This window comes from Thunnus albacares, chromosome 24 (assembly GCF_914725855.1).
Source record: "Thunnus albacares chromosome 24, fThuAlb1.1, whole genome shotgun sequence".
In the NCBI taxonomy this organism is placed as follows: domain Eukaryota; kingdom Metazoa; phylum Chordata; class Actinopteri; order Scombriformes; family Scombridae; genus Thunnus; species Thunnus albacares.
In genome coordinates, this window is record NC_058129.1 from 15,789,287 (window position 1) to 15,811,402 (window position 22,116).

The following is a 22,116-nucleotide window of genomic DNA, read 5'->3' on the forward strand; positions in this document are numbered from 1 at the left end:
ATGACAATATTTTAAATAATGTTCTGTTTTCATGCATCCATCATTTAAAAGTCATTAACATCTAAACTTTTACAAGCAAAAAACAGTGTTTCAAATGCATTCAATGTACTTTTTTTTAATTGCTGAATTTTAAGAATCAATTAAATAAAAAAGTCTTAAATTGTTGTTGTTGATTTAGTAATGTGATGTTTTCCTAACAGACAAATGAAGTTTTACAGTCATCAATCATACTGCTGTTAGTTTTAACAGATAAAATGAAAACATGTATTCTGACAAATAGATTTATTTGCAACTAAAAATTGACAAAGACATATCTCACCTACATTTTTTGAGTAGCAGCAGATAAAAAACTTCTAATGGAACTGGGAGAAATATTATTGTATCCAGTCAGAATGATGCCAAAAGTTACAGCAGTAAACTAAAACTCTGTGTCCTGCATGTATTAGATGTATTGTAACTTTGATAGTTCTTTTTATCATTTTACAGAGAAGTCAGCAATGATTCCTGATGACCTGGAAACATGCAGGCTGCTGATGGATGAACAGACAGCAAATCCAGAAGATGAGGCCCAAAGCTGAAATGCTTTGGGTTCCAATTTATGTGTTTCTCAAACTCTGTCTGCTTCTTCACTAACTGGAACTGTGTAGCATAAATCAGACGCCTGAATGAACATGTGCTGTGACGTTGTGTGTATTCTTTCTTAAGCAGATCTGAGGTCAGTGAGGTTAGTGACCTCTTTATACTTTCCACATCCCTAAGTACAAAAGTTTCCACGTGACATAAATTTTGTCATCAGAGGCCTGTACTACGAAGTTCAACATATTCAGGATACTGTGTTTTGAGGACACTTTAGCCTCTCTGAGATAATCTAGTCCAGATTTGACAGGTCTAAGTATAATGGTTTGTAATCTGGACCTGGTCTAATGTGGTCTGGATGGGAAAATTTTCACAAATAAAGTAAATGGTTTGAGATCATTAAGAAAAATACTACAGTAAAAATGAATGAAAGTTAGGATTATGATGCCCTTTGACATCCCCTGTCATACTTTTTAATACTGAGCAAATAAGACCACAGCAAATGGGCAGAAATAGCAATAAGACTGAAAAGCAGTTAACCATGAGTAAGAACAAAAAGAAAAATATGCTACAGTTAAAATGCTCAATATTTAGGACAATTGCACTCTACTGATCATTCTCATTTCATCTTCCCCGTATTTGTTCAATTTTTCAGACGAGAGAAAAAGAGAGAGCAGCTGTGGTCGAGCGAGCTAGAGAGTGAATGAAGAGAGGGAGCGTTGACAGCGAGAAAGCCGGTGAATCAGATCAATAAAACGATATTTTCTGATTGTTTCATAGGATTATATTCTAGAGCCCAAATAAACACGCCCACAAACCCCCACACCTCCGCTCGACCCTGCAGCTGAACGCAGCACCGCCTGATTTGGTGTGAATGCAGCCTAACAGTTACTCATCAAAGGTTAAAATAGCCCCTTAACCAACACAAACATGAAATAATATAGATCTTTAAGTTTCAACAAATTACAGTAGCCTGAATAGTGACAGAAGACGTTGTGTTGTAATAATTATAAATTATGAGCTCAATGCATGAACCCACTGACAAAACAATGGAATTTTCAAATAATATTGTCCACATTAACTAGACTAGATATGCCAATTATGCCATCAACGGTTTTAAGGAAATTAGAAAGGGAACTATAATGTTATTATTGATTGTCCAGTCTCGCAGCTTTAACATTGACAGGGGACAATGATGACGCATCGGTAACATTAGCTGCGTTAGCTAAGTAGCAAATGTTAGCTAGCTAGCACGTTTATTTACCTTTCTTTTTTTCTCTCTTTCCCTCTCTGCTCCATCCTTCCTCTTTTTCCACTGTCCATCTTGCTACTAAGTCATTTAGCCTCTAAATGCACTTGCTGCCAAAGGAAACGTAACTGCCAACTTCTCTCTCTCAGTTCAATTCAATGACAATATGACATTGCTAAAGCATATTTACACAAACTATACAATCATAGCAAACAAATAATAAATAAACAATAAACAAGAGTGTGTCATTGTCAAGGCTGTTGCTACGATGCTTGTGGCTCTTTCGGACTGCTCCTGTCAGTATGCTAACGTTTAGCTATCAAGCTGAAGAGAGAGTCTGTCTTTTCTAAAGAGCTCCTTCGTAAAATACCGGGCAACGAAAATGCTGAATTTTGCACACACTGCAAGAGTACATTTTCTGTCGTGCATCGTGGAAATGCCGATATAAAAGATCATATTGAGATGGCCAAACATAAGCAGTGGCTACAAGTGGGAAGTAGTGATCTCCTTCAGAGGGACAAACGCCAGTGACAGCCTTCTGAATACTCCACGTTGGTGTGCTAAGCGCTGAAATAAGTTTCCCCCCATCCTGATGAAAATACCTAAGGTACGTGCATAAGCGCATACATGTGCGTGTGCGTGAACGTGCGGAAACGTACACTTAAGGGTCTAGGTTCGGGGGTTTGAAAATATGGTCACCTTAATTAAAACTAAATGTACTCACTGGAAAAGCTGACCATCCAACTCATTAGAAGGTCTTATATCATAACCAAACACTGACCAAGACTTTTTTTTAGGTGACCCGAAATAGCAGCAGCTATGTCTATACCCTGTGACTCTCGGGTTACACCATGGTTACATGGTTACAAATGGGACCATGATTTACAAAATGAACATCATGATGTACTGAAAAATACTTGAAACTAGTTATAGAGACTCATTGGGAAAGTGCTCACTGAGGTAATAAATCAAGTGAGAAGTAGGGTCATTTTCTCCTAAACTTCTATACAATCAGACTTCTCTTTGCAGCCAGTGGAGTCGCCCCCTGATGGCCATTAGATAGAATGCAGGTTTAAGGCACCTCTGCAGTGGCTTCACTTTTCACAGCAGGAGCTACCCGCTTGGGTTAAGCCCTTCATATCTAGACGGTAACCCTGGATTTGCAAAAGATTTTGCAAGAGTGATCATTCTACTGTGATCTTTTACTATCCCTAACTAAGTGTATTTTGTGCCTGAACCTGACCAGAAGTTAACCACAGCGTCGTCACATCATAAAACATAATTATTGTGTATAACACACACAATGTAGAAACAACACGTATAAATCTTGTGAGAGATTTGCAAATCTAAGGAACCATCTAGACCTAGTTAAGACCTTGCCAAAGGACACTGTAAATCATTTATAGTGTTCGTGGAGGTAATACAAGAACTCTTATAAAAACAACCTTGCCCTCACTTCACCTTCACTCTCAGCTTCGGCTGTCAGCAGCAACCTTTCCAACTTTTTCACTTTCTGAATACATTTTTAATCTCTATATACTTGAAATGTTTTAAATATCAGAAGAATCACCGTGAATTTACGTGTCTTGCTTGTATTTAAGCCAAACTAAGGACAAGGAAAATGTGGCTGTTTTTCTTTCTGTTCTGGATCGCAGTGAGAGCCAACGCCAGTAAGTTTTCTATAATTTAAACTGTTTATAACTGACATGTTGAGAAAATTATAATATCATGGTTTTATGGTATTTCTATGCATGTTTTGTGTTATATTTTTCTGTTTCAATTTTAATTTTGTGACCACATCCTCAGGTTAAATAGATAGTCCAGTCCAATGCACATGCCCACATTTACATCACCTGTGACAACAGGAAAATAGTTAAATATATAATTGTTACATTTATGTGTATTTAATTATTTATTCATTTATATACATATTTATATATTTACATATTTGTATGTTTATGTATTCATATATTAATTACATTAGTTTGTTATTAATTTATTCACACATTTATAATTGTATTTATTTATATAACTTAGTGTAACTTGCTGTAGCGAAATAAATAAATGTGTCAACTTCAGTCAGGAGCCGGGTTAAAGCCTCTGATTGGTCAGCCTGCAGCCTCAGTTGCTGCATCATCTCCGCGAGGATTGTCAATACATCTTCATTTCTGTGTCAGTCAGGGCCGAAGTCATTACAGTTTCCTCAGCAAAGCCCTAAAAAGCACAGGAATTGGCATCTGTATGGTGGTATTACTGTAGCACAGCTATGGTTAGAATTTTATCTTTATCTTATCCACAAACAATTTATTTGTCCCGTTTTGCACGTATCAGAGAGAAAAAAACAGACTACATTAATACCATCCCACTTCCTTGTTGGAATTACAGGTAGACATCAGACTTTCTGATCATACTGTCTGTCAATATTTGACTTTTGTTCCAGGTTATTCGTTCCAGTTCAGAGAATACTGGCTGCTGGTTGGGAGGAAGGGCTGTTTCAGCTAGTTATTAAGTGTACAGGAGTTTAACACATTTTAGTACACGTTACAAACTAAGCTGAACACAAACACCAGCAAATAGAGTAGAGGACAGAGAAGCTAGCGCAACCATAAATGACAGCAAACCGCGTTAGAGATCAGGCCCGGACTGGCAATCGGGAGCACCGGGACTTTTCCCTGAACGCAACACTGCTCTGCGCGCTGTGACAGCAGAGAGAGAGATGTTTTCTTTGGCAGCAATTACATTTAGTGCTAAATGACTTAGCAGCTAGATGGACGGTGAAAAAAAGAGGAACACAGAGAGATGGAAAGAGAGAAAAAAAGGTAAATAAACGTGCTAGCTAGCTAACTTTTGTTACTTAGCTAACGGAGCTAATGTTACCGATTCGCTATCATCGTCCCCCGACAATCAATAATAAAAGGGGTAGTTCCCTCTCTAGTTTCCTCAAAATCATTGATGGCATAATTGGCATATCTAGTCTAGTTAATGTGGTCAGTATTATTTGAAAATTCATTCGTTTTGTCAGTGAGTTAATACTTTGAGGTCATAATTTGAAATTATAGAGACAACGTCTTCTCACTATTCAGGCTACTGTAATTTGTTGAAACTTAAAGATCTATGTTATTTAATGTTTATGTTGGTTAAAGGGTTATTTTAACCTTTGATGGGTAACTGTTAGTGTATATCAGTAAACTGAGTAAGGTATTGTGCTCCTGCTCTGTTCTTTGAATAGGTAGAGAGAGTTATTAACTGTATTATATTGGTAGGCTACATTAAAAGGTAAAGGTGTGTTGTGCTCTTGCTTTTTTTCTTTTTGAAGGTGGAGAGAGTAACATAGATACCACGGTAGTGGTCGTAGTGTTGTCCCCCTCCTTAATGATATGTACCTTTGGTTTTATTTGAGGCTCATAACAATACATTGTACTAAGTAGTTGTTGGCTCATTAGTTTGTTATTCACATGTACTAAAATTCACCAGAATGCAGGAAATCAAGTCTCCCTGAATTATTTTCTCTGTTCAGCTCTGGGCCCTGGACACACTCAAACGTCCCCCAAGAACACCTCAATGCCCCCTTCAAAAATATTGCTTCCAGCACCCTTAGATGTTCTCTGAATGTCCCCTGAGGGGGTACCGACTTGTTGAGGAATGCAGTTTGTTCAGAAAGGTAAAATTATATGATATTTCACTGTAAAGCAAATATGAAATTAGAGAAAATTCTAACAAATAAACCGCAGCAGAATATTTAGCTAGTTTCTCTCTCTTCTTTCTTGTCTGACCCTTTGGGGGGTCTGAACCCTATAGGTTGGGAACTACTGGACTAAACACCAACTACTTAATTTTTAATTTTTAATCTTTTAAATGTATTAATTTAATTAAAAAAGTAATTGGATCCTTCCATTGTTTCCTTTTTTAAAAGGTCTGTGTGTTTTGTCTGATTGGCACTTTTTGCTTCCGTGTATGGAGGTTTTTAAGGGCTGAAACTAAATATATAATTGCATTAATAACTATAATTAAATGCTCAAATAAATAAATATATTATATTATATTATATTATTATGTAATTTAATGCTTAATTGTGACCATTGTCACGAACTGGCTCAAGGTCAGTGACAAAGAAAGGAATCACACATTAATAAAGCTTCTAAAAATTAGATTTATTGTTAACTTAATAAAAAATATAATAATGTTAGTCAACTAAACAGTCATGAATGCAATGTGTGGATGAGTGAAGTATGTGATGCATGCAAGCAAAACAAAAGAAAACCAAAGTCTAACCCATTGGGCCGGTGGAGGCACAAATTAAATCAGACACTAAATATATAAATGTTAAATTTATCTGTGTGTGTATAGTCAAGCCCAAAATTATTCATACCGCTGGCAAATTTTGACTCACTTAAAGTTATTTTTATTCAACCAGCAAGTTTTTTCTTGATTGGAAATGACAGGCGTCTACCAGAAGATAAGACGATGTACAAGAGGCATCATTGTGGAAATAAATATTTCTCAGCTTTTATTTACATTTGAACAAAAAGTGGCATATCCAAAATTATTCATACCCTTCTCAATAATCAATAGAAAAGCCTTTATTGGCTATTACAGCAATCAAATGCTTCCTATAATTGCTGACCAGCTTTTTGCAAGTCTCCACTGGTATTTTTGCCCATTCATCTTTAGCGATGAGCTCCAACTCTTTCAGGTTGGAGGGTCTCCTTGCCATCACCCTGATCTTTGGCTCCCTCCACAGATTCTCAATTGGATTCAAGTCAGGACTCTGCCTGGGCCACTGCAAAACGTTAATGTTTTTGTCTGCTAACCATTTCTTCACCACTTTTGCTGTGTGTTTTGGGTTGTTGTCGTGCTAAAATGTCCACTGGCGCCCAAGGCCAAGTTTCTCTGCAGACTGCCTGATGTTGTTGTTGAGAATCTTGATGTATTGCTCTTTTTTCATGGTGCCGTTTACTGTGTTCCCTGGTCCATTGGCTGAAAAACACCCTCAAAGCATTAGGTTCCCACCACCATGTTTGACAGTGGGGATGGTGTTCTTAGGGTTGAAGGCTTCTCCTTTGTTACACCAAATGAGGGATACATCATTGTGGCCAATTTTTGTTTAATCTGACCATAAAACAGAAGACCAGAAGTCTTCTTCTTTGTCCAGATGAGCATTTGCAAAGGCCAAGTGGGCTTTTGTGTGTGTTATCTGGAGAAGTGGCATCCCCCTTGGTCTGCATCCGTGGAACCCAGCAGTGTCCGTTGGACTGTCTACCTTGAGACATTGCCACCAGCAGAGCACATATTCACCAGGATGGCCTTGGTGGTGATCCTTGGATTCTTTTTCACCTCTCTCACCATCCTCCTGGCCAGCACAGGTGTCACTTTTGGCTTTCGACCACGTCCTCTGAGATTTTCCACAGCGAGGAACGTCTTGTATTCTTTAACAATACTTTGCACTGTTGCCACTGGAACTTGAAAACATTTAGATATGGCCTTATAGCCCTTTCCTGACTTGTGAGCAGCCACAATGCGCAGCCGCAGGTCCTCAGTGAGCTCCATTGTCTTAGCCATGACTGTCCACAAACCAACTGCAGAGAGTTGCTGTTTTTCACCTGTTGAGTAGATTAGAACAGCTGTTCCCAATGAATCAGGGTAATTAGGATGCTTTAGAACAGCTTGGACTATTTTGAATGGTATAGAACTTTGGATTTCCCCCTAGACTGTGACAGTTTGCAAAGGTTATGAATAATTTTGGACATGCCACTTTTTGTTCAAATGTAAATAAAAGCTGAGAAATAATTTTTTCCACAATGATGCCTCTTGTACATCGTCTTATTATCTTTTGGGAGAAGCCCGTGTCATTTCCGGTCAAAAAAAACTTGCTGGTTGAATAAAAGTATCTTTAAGTTTAAATTTGCCAGGGGTATGATTAATTTTGGGCTTGACTGTATTTATTTATTCATTTAGATATATATTTATATATTTACACATTTGTATATTTATTTATGAATTTGTATATTAATTTATTTACTTAATTAGTTTATTCACACATTAATGTATCTGTTTATAATTTTATTTCTTTATTTATATATACTTTTATTTATCCATAGTGTAAGTTGCTGCAGCGAAATATATAAATGTGTCAACTTCATCCATCAGAAGTCAGGGGGTGGGTTAAAGACTCTGATTGGTCAGCCTGCAGCCTTAGTTCCTGCACTATTTCCACGAGGATCATGAATACAGCTTCATTCATTTCTGTGTCAATCGGGTCAATATCATTCCAATTCGTTCAGTGAAGCCGTCAATCTGATCTAATAAAGCACAGGAACTGTAATTTGCCTCCATCTGTTCAGCTACAGCCGACATATCTACTATTGTAACACACAATATTTAATTTAAATCTGCACCAGGTGCTGCCATCTTGAATTAGGCAAAAGCAGCAGATTCAAGTTCAACCACCAATCACAGGGCAGAGTCCGCCCCCCTGACTGCTGATGGATGAAGTTGACAAATTTACTTATTTTGTTGCAGCATGTTACACTGTGGATAAATAAAAGCATATATAAATAAATAAATAAAGTTATAAATAAATGTGTGAATAAATGAATAAGTAAATAAATTATTGAATATATAAATGAATACATAAGTATGCAAATATGTAAATATATAAATATACATATATAAATAAACACACAACACAGGTAATTTAATATTTATATATTTAATGTATCATTTAATTTGTGATTTATTTATTTACTGTGATAATTAAGCATTAGATTACATAATTATTTTACTTATTCACTTATTCAAGCATTTTATTATATAACTATTTATGTATTTATATATTTAGTCTTTGCCTTTAACACCCTCCATATAATATTAGAGCAGGACACACTTGGTTAAGGAAAAAACACATTTCACCAATTTAAAGTTCAGATGAAACGGCATTTCGACAGTATCTAACTTCCATATCGTGACGTATTTCTGAGTGAAACAGGACAGACAGGTGGGATGTAACATTGGGAGGAATCTGATTTGAACATTGAAAAGTGGGCGTGTCATAATCAATCTGAGCTCTGTGACACTAAAAGTTGAAGATTGATTGATGGGTGGGTGTCATGATGTTATTGGTTGAAACTGGTTGGTTCAAGTCTGCGTAAGCACGTCATATTTGTTTAACAAGAAGAAAACATGATTGGATTTTGATATAAGAATACAAAGAAATGAATTTTTTTGTGTTTTTTGGCATATATTGTTAAATAGGTGCACAATATGACTGGGGATGTGATCTAAAAGGGTTAAAAAAGCATTTTTTATTTCATGTCGACTTTAAACAGAGAAACTTGCATTCACTTGTTTTTAATTTATTTTATTTTTCAGAAGAACCACTCTACAGGAAAATAGGTGACAAAGCTGTTCTCACACCAGACTTTGTAGAGAATCCCATCACCAGCATAGAGTGGAAACATGGACCTGATCTTGCCATGGAGTGTTATGGAGACAAGACTGTCTCCTACCGACACTTCAAAGGTACCACTTTAATCTAAATCAAGCTGTTTGGTAGCCAGAGATCAATGATTTACACATTAGTTTGAAGTTTTTGACAAATTTAGGTTGAGATTTTGGTTTAAATTAGGGTTCTTAATATTTTCTGTTGTAAATTAATTATATTTTAAGGAATTCTTTACAGTATTTAATAGTTTTATCCCAGATTTTGGCTAAATTAATGGATTGTATGATAGTACAGGGGTTTTAATGTGTTTTCTGCACAAATTGAGTTCTTTGAGGAGTATAGCCCAATAAATTTGACAAATACATTATTATTACATTATTATTATATTACATTATCCTTGTAAAACCCAATTAAATACCTTACTTACATAATTATCAATGGATAAATGAATGGAATTAGGGTTATAAAAAAGGGATTCATTTGCTTTTTCTGTGGGAAATCAAAACTAGACTTTTTATGTATGAAAATCAGCTGTTCTACAAACATTTTTAGTGTTTTAAAGTGCATATTTCTCCAGCTACCCACTCTTAAATGACCAACACTGGAAATAAGTGGCTCTAGCTGACAACATACTGTAAGACGACTAAAAATCCATGTTTAGAAGCTAAACCTGAGCGTTTTTGCAGATCGTGGTTCGCTGAACACTTCAACTGGAGCACTGACGATCACAGGACTGACTCCAGACAACAGCGGCAACTACACAGTAGAGATCAACAACAAAGTCACCAGCAAGACTGAACTCCTGGTTATCTGTAAGTGGAGGAATTGTGTATGAAGTTTGTCTTAGTTTATCAAAATGGCCCTAAATTCAAAGGAAATGTATTTTTGTTTTGTTTTCTATCAGCTCCTGTCTCTAAACCCACCCTCTCCTTATGGTGTGAACCTGAGATGACCTACTGTGTCCTGACCTGTAATGGCGACACCACAGATGCTGAACCGGTCACCTACAAGTGGACATCAGGTGACATGACGTGGTCTTCAACCAAGGAGCACAATATAACAAAGGTAAACACAGGATAATGATGTTTGTGTGTCTCATCAGTAACAGATAAATCATGTTGCAAGAATAAACCAGAATCTAGTTTTTTAAGTTGATTCACATATTCAGGCATCAGTTGGTGACCAGCTGAGGCAGAATCCAGGCTGTGCAGTTTAGGATATTTAGACAGTTTAGAATATTTGTGAAATTAGCTTTAACTATATCTGGTATATTAAATGTGTTGTGCATTGTCCCTGGTAAATAAACAATATATAATTAAATAAACTGAACAGCAACATGAACAAACCTGCAGAAAATCAAGATTTCAGATCATGGAAAGGGCCAGACTTGTCTCTGTAAAGTCATAAAAAGTGACAACAAGAGCTGCATTTGGATACAAGGTTGGACATTTTTATTTTTATCCAATTAACAGGCAACTGTTGAGAATCTAATATTTTATATGAATGTTGCAGTTTCACAAAACATTCATATAAAAGATATAAAAGATATTTTGTTACAAGTTTAAACCTTCAGCGTTCAGACATTTTTAAAACTCTGAATATCTCCACATGTCATGGTAATAGTAATAAAGCATCACATTAATTAATTTGTAAATTAGTTTATTATTTCCTGTATTTATTGTACAATTAGATATTAATAAATTGAATTATTTATTACTATTTATGTGACACTTTTGGTCCTATATAAACCAGATGTGGCAATTACAGTGTTTTGTTTCCCATACAATCTTGCATGTGATAAAAATGTGATATTAGAAACAGGTTTCTCTGTTAATTACTTTATAGCTATTTGTGATACTGAGAAAAAATAAAAAAGATGTTAAAGATTGCCCAAATAAGGTTTTAGTGTTCTACCAAATCATACTAGTATACTATAATTTATACTGGATAATTCAGTCTTGCAGATGTGCTAAATAGTGGATTACAGCATATATAGTGAAAAGCTGACTAATGACTAAGTAGCAACATCACTGTGTTGTCCCTGATGTTATTGTTGGTAATCTAGACAAACTGTAAAAAAGACAAAGTGAGCTCCTTAAAAGATCTGTATGTTTGGATTAGGAGCTTTCAGCTAATAATGTTTTTCTCCCAATTTCTAGGAAAACGAGGAAACGTGGTTCAGCTGTGCGTTTGAAAACCCAGTCAGCTTCAACAGCAGTGAAAAAGTCTTCAACCCCTTCATAAGTGAGTTATCACACCAACAAATATCTGCTGTAACACATTAAATGTATTAATGCATCTTACTGTTTTTCCTAAACATGACAATGTACTCAATGTCCTCATAGGAGTTACAAAACATGTTCTAACAGCATTAAATGACCAAATGACGAGCTTTGAGTTTATTATTTTTCTGTATTGGGTCACCTCAGAGTGCATTATCAAAGATGTGATCAGCTAACGACATTAGAATACAATACAGTGTCCTTGTAAACCATTTGTTGTTTTAATTATTTATTCTTTCATTTTTTGTAGGGGATTGGACACGGACCTACATCATCATAGCAGTATTTACTCTGGTTATGTGCATCATCATCATCATCATCTATTTCAGACACAAAGGCATCATCAATCTCAGTTGCAAATGGATAAAAGGTAAGAAGTCACAAAATATTGTATTTATTTTGATGCACTAAATATACTGTATTTTGGTGGTCTGATATAAATCAAATCTTTGACTTGAATTTACATTCTTTATATTTCTTTAGGTGTGGTATATTAATATTTATGTAAATGTGACTGATAATGTTAATCTAGTTGTGCATCATACATATTCAAGTTCTTTCAAGAGTGTGATTCTACCAACAATATTAGTCCTGATGATGTATTTTCATGCTAAGAGACAGGAAGTTTCTATCCTCATGCAAACATCCACAACCACAACCAATACCAAGAGATTCTCTCCAGATGTTTCATGAATCTGCATAAAAGGATGTTTCAGGGTCGACTTGTTGTCTTAGTGGTTAAAGCTCATAACAAATAACTGCAACATCACTACCTTTCATGTCTCCATCTACACTACTGAAGGCAAAAATGCTAATTAAATAAGCTTACTTTGAATAAAATAATACAGTATTATTGCTTTTATACAGAAAGCTGTAAATAAGGAAGAAAAATCAGAGCAAGGTAGAAATTACACAATTAAATCTAAAATCTGTTAATTTTTTTAAGAGTAAAATCACAAAGTTTATTTTTTTGTGTCAAATCACAAAAAAAGAAAGAAGACGATTACAGGAAGAGAAAATAACAACAACATTCATTATATTAAACATACATGATACTATTCAGTTATAGGAGTGGCAAAAATTGGATTTAAGAGGTGAAGCGTCGACCATGAACCACAACGTCCCTGATTCATGTTTGATTAGGGACCTTTATTGATTGTTGTTCTCCATCTCTCTCTCCCCCCGTCCCTCATTTTCTGTCATCTCTCCATTGATACTAATCAATAATCAATAAAAGCATAGAACGCCCAAGAATGTTATTACTTAAATAAAATGTGAATGGTGTAATCTTTGGAATAATGAGATAACCTGCATCCTGTGATGTGAGTGTACGTGGGGGAATGTGAGGTCTGAGAAGTTTTGACAGGTCAGGAGGTAATAGGTAGCAGTTTGTAGTTTGACTCGAATGAAACCGTAAACCAGTGAATCAGAAGAATTGTAGCAGCTGCATTTTGGACTTGTTGGATCTTTTTAATAGTACAGAATACAAGACCTGAATGAGCATGAATGAGAATTTCTGCATCTGACTGTGTTAGAAATGGGTGAACTTGGACGATGTGTCAGAGGTGGAAGAAAACTACTTTAGTGATGTTGCTGATGTTTCCCTCAAATCTAAGATAAATGAATTTACAGGACTTCTTTATCTCTTCTGCTTAGTGGCAACATCAGAAGACAACTTCCTAATCAGAGCTGAAAATGTAAAGTAGAGGTTCATTGATAAACACACTGAAAGGCACCAGAGACAGTCTGTCTTTCTGTATCTGTATGTCTGAAGTCTTTGAAGCCATAAAAAAGTCTTGAAGGTTCGATATTTAAAAGGTCAAGACCAGGCGAGTCTTCAGCTGTACTGCAGAGACTGTGTGTTGTCACTAAACTAAAACGTATGACTCATTACATTTTCTTTGGCTGATTCTTCCTCACCTCTGAGAACATTGTCAGAGTATTAGGAAAACCCATCTCTCATGACTCTACACATATTGTCCACTCTGTTAATACTATTAATATTGTTATATTTGTTAATGAGAACCTGTGTTTGTAAAGGCCACCTTCAACATCTGTAATTAATTCAGGTATTTAATCTCTACAACTTTCTCAACTAAACAAAACCACCAGATAAAAGAGCAGTTATGAATGTTACAAATGTATTATTAATACCCATGTTGTACAAGTTTGACATTCACAAAAGAAAATGTAACTTATAAAACCTAATTATGAAACAAAACATGATTAATGAAGAATTCCAGTGAGTTAACACACACTTATTCATCTTCTATACAGGAGAAGATGATGAAAGGAGAAGGCAAGGTAAGATAGAACATTTTCACATTGGTCACCTATTTGTCTTTAATAATTTTAGAGTATTTAACATGACAATATTTTAAATAATGTTCTGTTTTCATGCATCCAGCACTTTAAAAGTAATTAATATCTAAACTTTTACAAGCAAAAACCAGTGTTTCAAATGCATTCAATGTACTTTTTTTTAATTGCTGAATTTTAAAAAGCAATTAAATAAAAAAGTCTCAAATTGGACACATTGTTAGTTGTTGTTGATTTAGTAATGTGATGTTTTCCTAACAGACAAATGAAGTTTTACAGTCATCAATCATACTGCTGTTAGTTTTAACAGATGAAATTAAAACATGTATTCTGACAAATAGATTTATTTGTAACTAAATACTGACAAAGACATATCTAACCAATTGACCACCAAAAACCATTTGTTTGAATAGCAGCAGTTAAAAAACTTCTAATATGGATTCACTGTGTGATAGATGCATCATGGTTGTGACAATTCTTTATTTATTTCACAGAGATGTCAGTGTTGCTTCCACCTGTTCAAGATACATCCACCCAGGACCCAACATCTGTTGTGGTCCAAGATACCAGCAATGGAACTGGTGAGTAAAATATTATCATACCAAATATAAATGAAAGCCAAAACCCTGAGAGTAAGAACAACTGATTATTTTTTTCTTGAAGCGTTATAACTGCAGTAAACTAGAAGTTTCACTGTCTGACAGATGTATTGTGGTTGTGACAGTTCTTTTATCATTCAATAGTGAAGTCAACAATCTCTGAGATCAATAAAACATCCACCCAGGACCTGGAAACTGCTGAGTCCCCAGATACCAGCAATGAAACTGGTGAGTGAAACATGATCATACTGACCCAGTAAGACCCAGATTATGAAACAACTGGAACTTTTCTTGAATCGTTTTGTGTTGCGTTTTATCAGCAGTGTGTGACAGATGCATTGTGACTGTGACAGTTCTTTGAACTTTTTAACATTTTAACAGAGAGGCCAGCAAGTCTTGTAGTTGTACAAGAAACATCCCCTATGACCACGACTACTAAAAAAGAAGATAACTGAGACTTTCTTCAACTTGTTTCATGCTGTATTCACTTGGCATTTTAATAGTTTATGAACAGTTTTGAATGAGAGATCGCACTGTGTGACAGGTGTATTGTAGTCATGACAAATGTTTTATCATTTGACAGAGAGGTCAACAACAAGTCCAGATGTTCCTGAAACATCCACCCAGGACCCAACATCTGTTGTGGTCCAAGATACCAGTAATGAAACTGGTGAGTGAAACGTGATCATACTGACCCAGTAAGACCCAGATTATGAAACAACTGGAACTTTTCTTGAATCATTTTTGTGGGCGGAAAAAAATTGTTACCACTTAAACTGTTTTATCAGCAGCATGTGACAGATGCATTGTGATTGTGACAGTTCTTTTAACTTTTTAACATTTTAACAGAGATTGCACTGTGTGACAGGTGTATTGTAGTCATGACAATTGTTTTATCATTTGACAGAGAGGTCAACAACAAGTCCAGATGTTCCTGAAACATCCACCCAGGACCAGGAAAATGCTGTGTCCCAAGATACCAGTAATGAAACTGGTAAGTGAAATGTTTTAATATCCAACAGGTTTGATGGCCAAAGCCATAACAGTCGGATTTCACCCGTTGAAAGCACCAATTATATTCCCCACAGTAACTGCATTTACATTCTTTCTGTACTTAAGCACCATTTTGAGGTACTTTAACTTCACTCGAGTGTTTCCATTTTATGCTACTTTATATTTCATCTCCATTTCAGAGGGAAGTATTATACTTTTTACTCCACTACATTTATCTGACAGCTACAGTTACTGGGTACCTTGTAGATTCCACTTTTACATAGAAAACATCCATCTATTTTCTTAATTGCTTATCCTCTAGAGGGTCGCAGGGGAGCTGGAGCCAATCTCATCTAACATTGGGTGAGAGGCAGGGTACACCCTGAACAGGTCGCCAGTCAATCACGGGGCTGATATATAGTATAGAGACAGACAACCATTCACACTCACATCTACAGGCAATTTAGAGTCACCAGTTAACCTAACCTGCATGTTTTGGTCTGTGGGAAAACCCACAAAGACACAGGAAGAACATGTAAACTCCACATATAAGGACTCCAGCCGGCCAGTGGGTTCAAACCCAGACCCCTCTTGCTGTGAGGCGACACTGCTAACCACTGCACCACTGTGCCGTCCATACAAAACATGTGATCATCATTTAAAATATTTAATGAGTAGTTGCAATTAGCAGCACTTTGAACCAGAGCAATAAAATATAATTACACATGAATATAACACTCACAGGGGCCATTGTTCTGCATAACAAGTACTTTTACTTTTGATACTTTTAAGTACATTTTTCTGCTAACATGTTTGTACTTTTATTTAAGTAAAATTTTGACTACAGGACTAATGGAGCACTTTCAAAGTGTGATATGACCACGACTACTAAAAAAGAAGATAACTGAGACTTTCTTCAACTTGTTTCATGCTGTATTCACTTGGCATTTTAATAGTTTATGAACAGTTTTGAATGAGAGATCGCACTGTGTGACAGGTGTATTGTAGTCATGACAATTGTTTTATTATTTGACAGAGAGGTCAACAACAAGTCCAGATGTTCCTGAAACATCCACCCAGGACCAGGAAAATGCTGTGTCCCAAGATACCCACAATGGAACTGGTGAGTGAAACGTGATCATACTGACCCAATAAGACCCAGATCATGATCAACTGGAACTTTTCTTGAATCATTTTGTGTGGGCAGAAAAATTTGTTACCACTTTAACTGTTTTATCAGCAGCGTGTGACAGATGCATTGTGACTGTGACAGTTCTTTGAACTTTTTAACATTTTAACAGAGATCGCATTGTGTGACAGGTGTATTGTAGTCATGACAATTGTTTTATCATTTGACAGAGAGGTCAACAACAAGTCCAGATGTTCCTGAAACATCCACCCAGGACCAGGAAAATGCTGTGTCCCAAGATACCAGTAATGAAACTGGTAAGTGAAATGTTTTAATATCCAACAGATTTGATGGCCAAAGCCATAACAGTCGGATTTCACCCGTTGAAAGCACCAATTATATTCCCCACAGTAACTGCATTTACATTCTTTCTGTACTTAAGCACCATTTTGAGGTACTTTAACTTCACTCGAGTGTCTCCATTTTATGCTACTTTATATTTCATCTCCATTTCAGAGGGAAGTATTATACTTTTTACTCCACTACATTTATCCGACAGCTACAGTTACTGGGTACCTTGTAGATTCCAATTTTACATACAAAACTGTGATCATCATATAAATTATTTGTTTTAAGTAAATTAGTTGAAACAAGCAGAACTTTGATCCAGTGCAGTAAAATTTTAACACTCACAGGGGCCATTTTTCTGCATAACAAGTACTTTTACTTTTGATACTTTAAGTATATTTTTCTGCTAACATGTTTGTACTTTTACTCAAGTAAAATTTTGACTACAAACTTTTATTGATTGGACTAATGGAGTACTTTTAAAGTGTGATATTAGTATGACTACTAAAACAGAAGATAACTGAGACTTTCTTCAACTTGCTTCATGATGTATTCACTTGGCTCGACTGTAAATCCTCCTAAACTGTAAAACTAATACATTTATCTTGAACTATTTTGATAATTTATAAATGAGAGATTGCACTTTGTGACAGGTGTGTTGTAGTCATGGCAATTCTTTTATCATTTGACAGAGAGGTCAACAACAAGTCCAGATGTTCCTGAAACATCCACCCAGGACCAGGAAAGTGCTGAGTCACCAGATCCCAGCAATGAAACTGGTGAGAGAAATATTATTGTACCCAGGCAGAATGATGCCAAAATTTACAGCAGCAAGAGCAGTAAACTAAATTTCTTTCTTTTATCATTTTACAGAGGAGTCACCAATGATTCCTGATGACCTGGATACACGCTGCTGATGGATGAACAGACAGCAGATCCAGAAGATGAGGCCCAAAGCTGAAGTACTTTGGGTTTGTTTTTACTAAAAAAACCCTGCAGGATTATACCAAACAACAGATTTGTTGTCTGTCAGGACAGAAGTTCAGAGTTTCATCACTGAATGTAACTGCTTTGGGCTGATCCTTCCCAACAGATGTGACTACAAACAGAGTTAAATGTTGACAGCTGTGAGCAGGACTGTGTGAAATACCTGCAGCCAGGTGGAGATTTGTGGTTGTGCATCTCTAAATTAATTTATTAAGTCGGCAGTGGTTACTGTATTTGAGTTATTGTGTTTTTGTTCATCTAAATCTCTTTATTTTACATTTGGATCTGTTTTGTTGTCTCTTTCGTGAGCCCTGGTTCAGTCAATATGCACTTTTGCTTTTTATTATTTCATTTTTTTGTTGTATTGTATTTATTGGGACCATGTACAGTGTTTAACATAAATGTTAACATTTGATGTACTGCATCAGAGCTAATTTTCATCTGTAGTTCCTTACAATTAAAACATATAACAGCACAATAACAAACAGTACAAAGCAAATAACACACAGGAGACGTTATACAAAATACAAAGCTACATACAATGACACATGTAACTTAGATTTAAGTCTATAAAAGAAAAAAAGAAACTTAAGTTATTTTGTGATGCCTTTGAACTCATAATATCTATGCCAACATGAGCATTTGGTGGCACAATATTAAGACTCAGTGTCAAGTGAACTCAGAGCTGAGATGTGATTTATTCTTTGATCAATTCTTACTTGAAAAGGCTGATTTTTTTTTATACTTACTGTATTTTTCATACTTCCAAGTGAACTTCTTAAGAAATCATCTAACCTTCACCAGAGCCAAATTAAATACAGTACATATTCAGCTCATGAGGGTCAGATGATTACTGGCTTCTACAGGAAGTTCTGAGGTCAGAGGAACATTTTAAACTGCTAACATGCCAAAGAGAAGAAACAAGTTATTTATTGTGGAGGTAAAAACTTCTGCAGATGATCCAGAACGCGGCGGCATGTCTGGTCTTCAACCAGCCCAAAACAGCACGTCACCCTGCTGTTCATGTCCCTCCACTGGCTCCCAGTTGCTGCCAGCATCAAGTTCAAAACCCTGACACTCGCTTATAAAACAGCAACTAAACGGCTCCCACCTACCTGAACTCTCTCATTCAGGTCTACACTCCCTCCTGCTCACTACGCTCTGCCAATGAAAGGCGCCTGGTACCACAACAGGGCTCTAAGTCACTACTAGACTCTTCTCTTCTGTAGTTCCTCGGTGGTGGAACGAGTTACCAAACTCTGCAGAGTCCCTCAATCTTTAAGAAAAGACTGAAGACCCAGCTCTTTCACAAACACCTCTGCACTTGATGGACTGAAGGAAGAGAAAAAAAAAAAACAATTAAACAAAAACAAAAAAAATCTGCTTCTATGCACTCTATGTATTGCCTCTGTGCACTGCCTGTTGGCATCTACATCCTATTGGACTCAAACTTAGTTTCATGGTACTTAACTGGTGTTGTTCTCTCCTGACTAGATCCTTGTTTGTGTTGTATCAGCTCTCAGATGTGCGTCGCTTTGGATTAAAGCGTCTGCTAAATGAAATTGTAAATTGTAAAAAATGGACTCAGCAGGATGTGTTGAGTCCCTGGAAGAGAACAGTTTTATTCCTGTAATGTAAAATGTCTCAGGTTTTTAAATGTTGTTACAAGATGCTGCTGCTGATGATGATGATGATGATGTCAGCACTTGTGTTTTGTTTCTTTTCTTGATGCTTTTTTTGTTCTATGTAAAAAAAAAACCTTTGAATTGTCTTGTTGTTAAAATGTGCTGTACAAAAAACTTGCCTTGTTCTCAAGGTATGACATCTTTATTTGTGTTTTTTTTTGTTACAAAGAGAGGTAAGTGTACTTTAAGAATAAGGGGATCGAGCTGAAAATACTCACTGCAGGACGTCTCATGTCTCTTAAAACAAATTTCCTCGTTTCCTCTCTCCTCGCTTGGTTTCCTTGCGCGGAAAAGACTCAAGTGAAGGAAACGTGGATGCAATTTAAGAGACTTGGGATGCACCCATGAGACGTCCTCTCCTCTGAAGCGTCATGTGAAGCGACGTCTCTTTCTGATGACGGCGACAGCTGATCACAGCTGGATCAGCTGTCAGTCGGCTACAACAGCTGTAGAAACTTCTGATGGAGTTTGTGTCTGTACACATGTGCACTGTGCTAACACTAATAAAGGTTCACTGTTATCACCGCTAGAGCAGCTGTTTTCTCTCTGCAACCTGTTACCTGTTTAACAAACACCTAAATAAAAACCTGCATTCTGCATTTATACTGTGTCCTGCTCAGAGACACAGGAACCATTTCTACTCGCAGAATGCGTTTATACTATTTATTGATTATTTGTATCTGTATTTTTTGATAATCCTGATAGTGAATTCATTATTCAATAACACAGAATATGATCATTTCTTCAGAAGACTGGAAAATATGTATTTGGCTAAATGTTTCAGGGAAAATGGAAATGGTGTAATTTATATCAAACCCGACGCTCAGGAATCACGTGACTGAATGGAAATGACGAGAAATGATGTAAAATATATGTGTTTAACTGTTATTATGGATCAAATTAAAGTCAGGAAGAGTCTGTCTGTCAGCAAGACACAGTTTAATGGAGGAAATAGATAATGAAAAGAAAAATCTTTCTAATACACGAAGAAAGTTGTTAATGGTTCTTTTGTTGATCAGACCGACAATTAACAGATTTTAACTATATGATGAATCAGAAAACAAGTAAAGCAGAAACTTGGGAGTGATACATTTAAATTGAATCTATAATCTGTCTGCACTTCGGTATGAAACTGCAATGATGTATCAGATCAGTCTGATCAGCTGCAGCGTCCAATCAATAACTGATATTCAATAAGGGGGCGTGTCGGCTGGTAAAAGACTTCCGTGAAGGCTGCTCTCATGTTTCCTCGCTCCTCGCTCCTCCGAGCAAAATAAGAGACTTGGGACGATCGTCAAAATGGCGCATCAGGAACAACTTCCGGTTCAGGCAGGGAGCGAGGAGCGAGGAGCCATAAAATAAGAGACTTGAGACGTACCCACTGTGTGTTTGTTTGTGTGGGTGTGTGTGTGTTGGCCTGGGCGTGGCTCTCCTGGCTTCCAGCTCTACACTCCTGTCTACAATCAGCTCATCACATCTCCCAGCCTGCTCACCTGACTCTCATCAGTTCATCAGCTTGCAGTGTATATATACCCCGGCTCATCATCCACTCATTGCCAGGTTGTTGTTTCTACTCAGGTGGTAGCATACGCTTCAGGCCTCCTCACTTAGATATCGTGATTTCTCCAAGTTTGGATTTTTGCTAACTGCTGTCTCTCTCTCTAGTGCCCCTGGACCATCGCTCACTTGCCAGCTTGCCTGCTCTCCAGCCCATCACCACCTCCTCCCTTCTGCTAGCCCTTGCCATTCTCCCTCACTCCTCTCAGCCCTCCAGTCCTCTGCCTCAGCCCGCTTCATCTCCACTCCATCCACCTCCATGCCCCCACTTCCCTGGCAATAAAGCCTTATTTCATTCACTGTCACTTTTGTCTGTGTCTGCATTTGGGTCCACCTTGCAACCCCCAACAGAATATAATATAAAATAGATTTATTTGCAACTAAATACTGACAAAGACATATCTGACCAACATTTGTTTGAATAGCAGCAGTTAAAAAACTTCTAATATGGATTCACTGTGTGATAGATGCATCATGGTTGTGACAATTCTTTATTTATTTCACAGAGAGGGAAGGAATGCTTCCACCTGTTCAAAAAACATCCACCCAGGACCCGACATCTGTTGTGACCCAAGATACCAGCAATGGAACTGGTGAGAGAAATATTTTCATACCAAATATAAATGATAGCCAAAACCCTGAGAGTAAGAACAACAGACTTTTTTCCTTGAACCGTTATAACTGCAGTAAACTAGAAGTTTCACTGTCTGACAGATGTATTGTAGTTGTGACAATTCTTTTATCATTCAATAGTGATCTCAACAATATCTGAGGTCCATAAAACATCCACCCAGGATCCAACATCTGTTGTGACCCAAGATACCAGCAATGGAACTGGTGAGAGAAATATTATTGTACCCAGTCAGAAAGATGCCAAAAGTTACAGCAGTAAACTAAAACTCTGTGTGATCTGCATGTATTAGATGTATTGTAATTTTGATAGTTCTTTTA

General features: G+C 36.6%; 2 protein-coding genes and 2 long non-coding RNA genes across 7 annotated transcripts in view; 3 read left to right on the top strand and 1 right to left on the bottom strand.

Annotated features, from left to right (window-relative positions):
* The window catches only part of LOC122976560 (titin-like), a 100,453-nt gene that overhangs the window by 48,101 nt on the left and 30,236 nt on the right, over nt 1-22,116 (top strand). The gene's annotated exons all lie outside the window — the stretch shown is intronic.
* LOC122976561 overlaps nt 1-22,116 on the top strand; it is a 59,199-nt gene that overhangs the window by 34,955 nt on the left and 2,128 nt on the right. The window contains exons 34-42 of the mRNA XM_044345132.1: nt 14,362-14,448; nt 14,611-14,694; nt 15,050-15,136; nt 15,374-15,460; nt 16,496-16,582; nt 16,819-16,905; nt 17,629-17,662; nt 21,706-21,758; nt 21,919-22,002. Of these exons, the coding sequence (XP_044201067.1) occupies nt 14,362-14,448; nt 14,611-14,694; nt 15,050-15,136; nt 15,374-15,460; nt 16,496-16,582; nt 16,819-16,905; nt 17,629-17,662; nt 21,706-21,758; nt 21,919-22,002 (690 nt within the window). The remainder of the gene's footprint in view (nt 1-14,361; nt 14,449-14,610; nt 14,695-15,049; nt 15,137-15,373; nt 15,461-16,495; nt 16,583-16,818; nt 16,906-17,628; nt 17,663-21,705; nt 21,759-21,918; nt 22,003-22,116) is intronic.
* On the bottom strand, nt 268-22,114 carry LOC122976568. The gene is made up of 2 exons (XR_006400966.1): nt 22,050-22,114; nt 268-418 (listed from the first exon to the last, which is right to left on the bottom strand). It is a non-coding gene; the product is annotated as an uncharacterized LOC122976568 (long non-coding RNA).
* LOC122976571 lies at nt 20,952-21,470 on the top strand. Of its 3 annotated transcripts, none has more exons than XR_006400969.1 (2): nt 20,952-21,189; nt 21,274-21,470. It is a non-coding gene; the product is annotated as an uncharacterized LOC122976571 (long non-coding RNA). The 3 variants fall into 3 exon arrangements; XR_006400970.1 differs by having other exon boundaries at nt 20,952-21,186; XR_006400971.1 differs by having other exon boundaries at nt 20,952-21,168.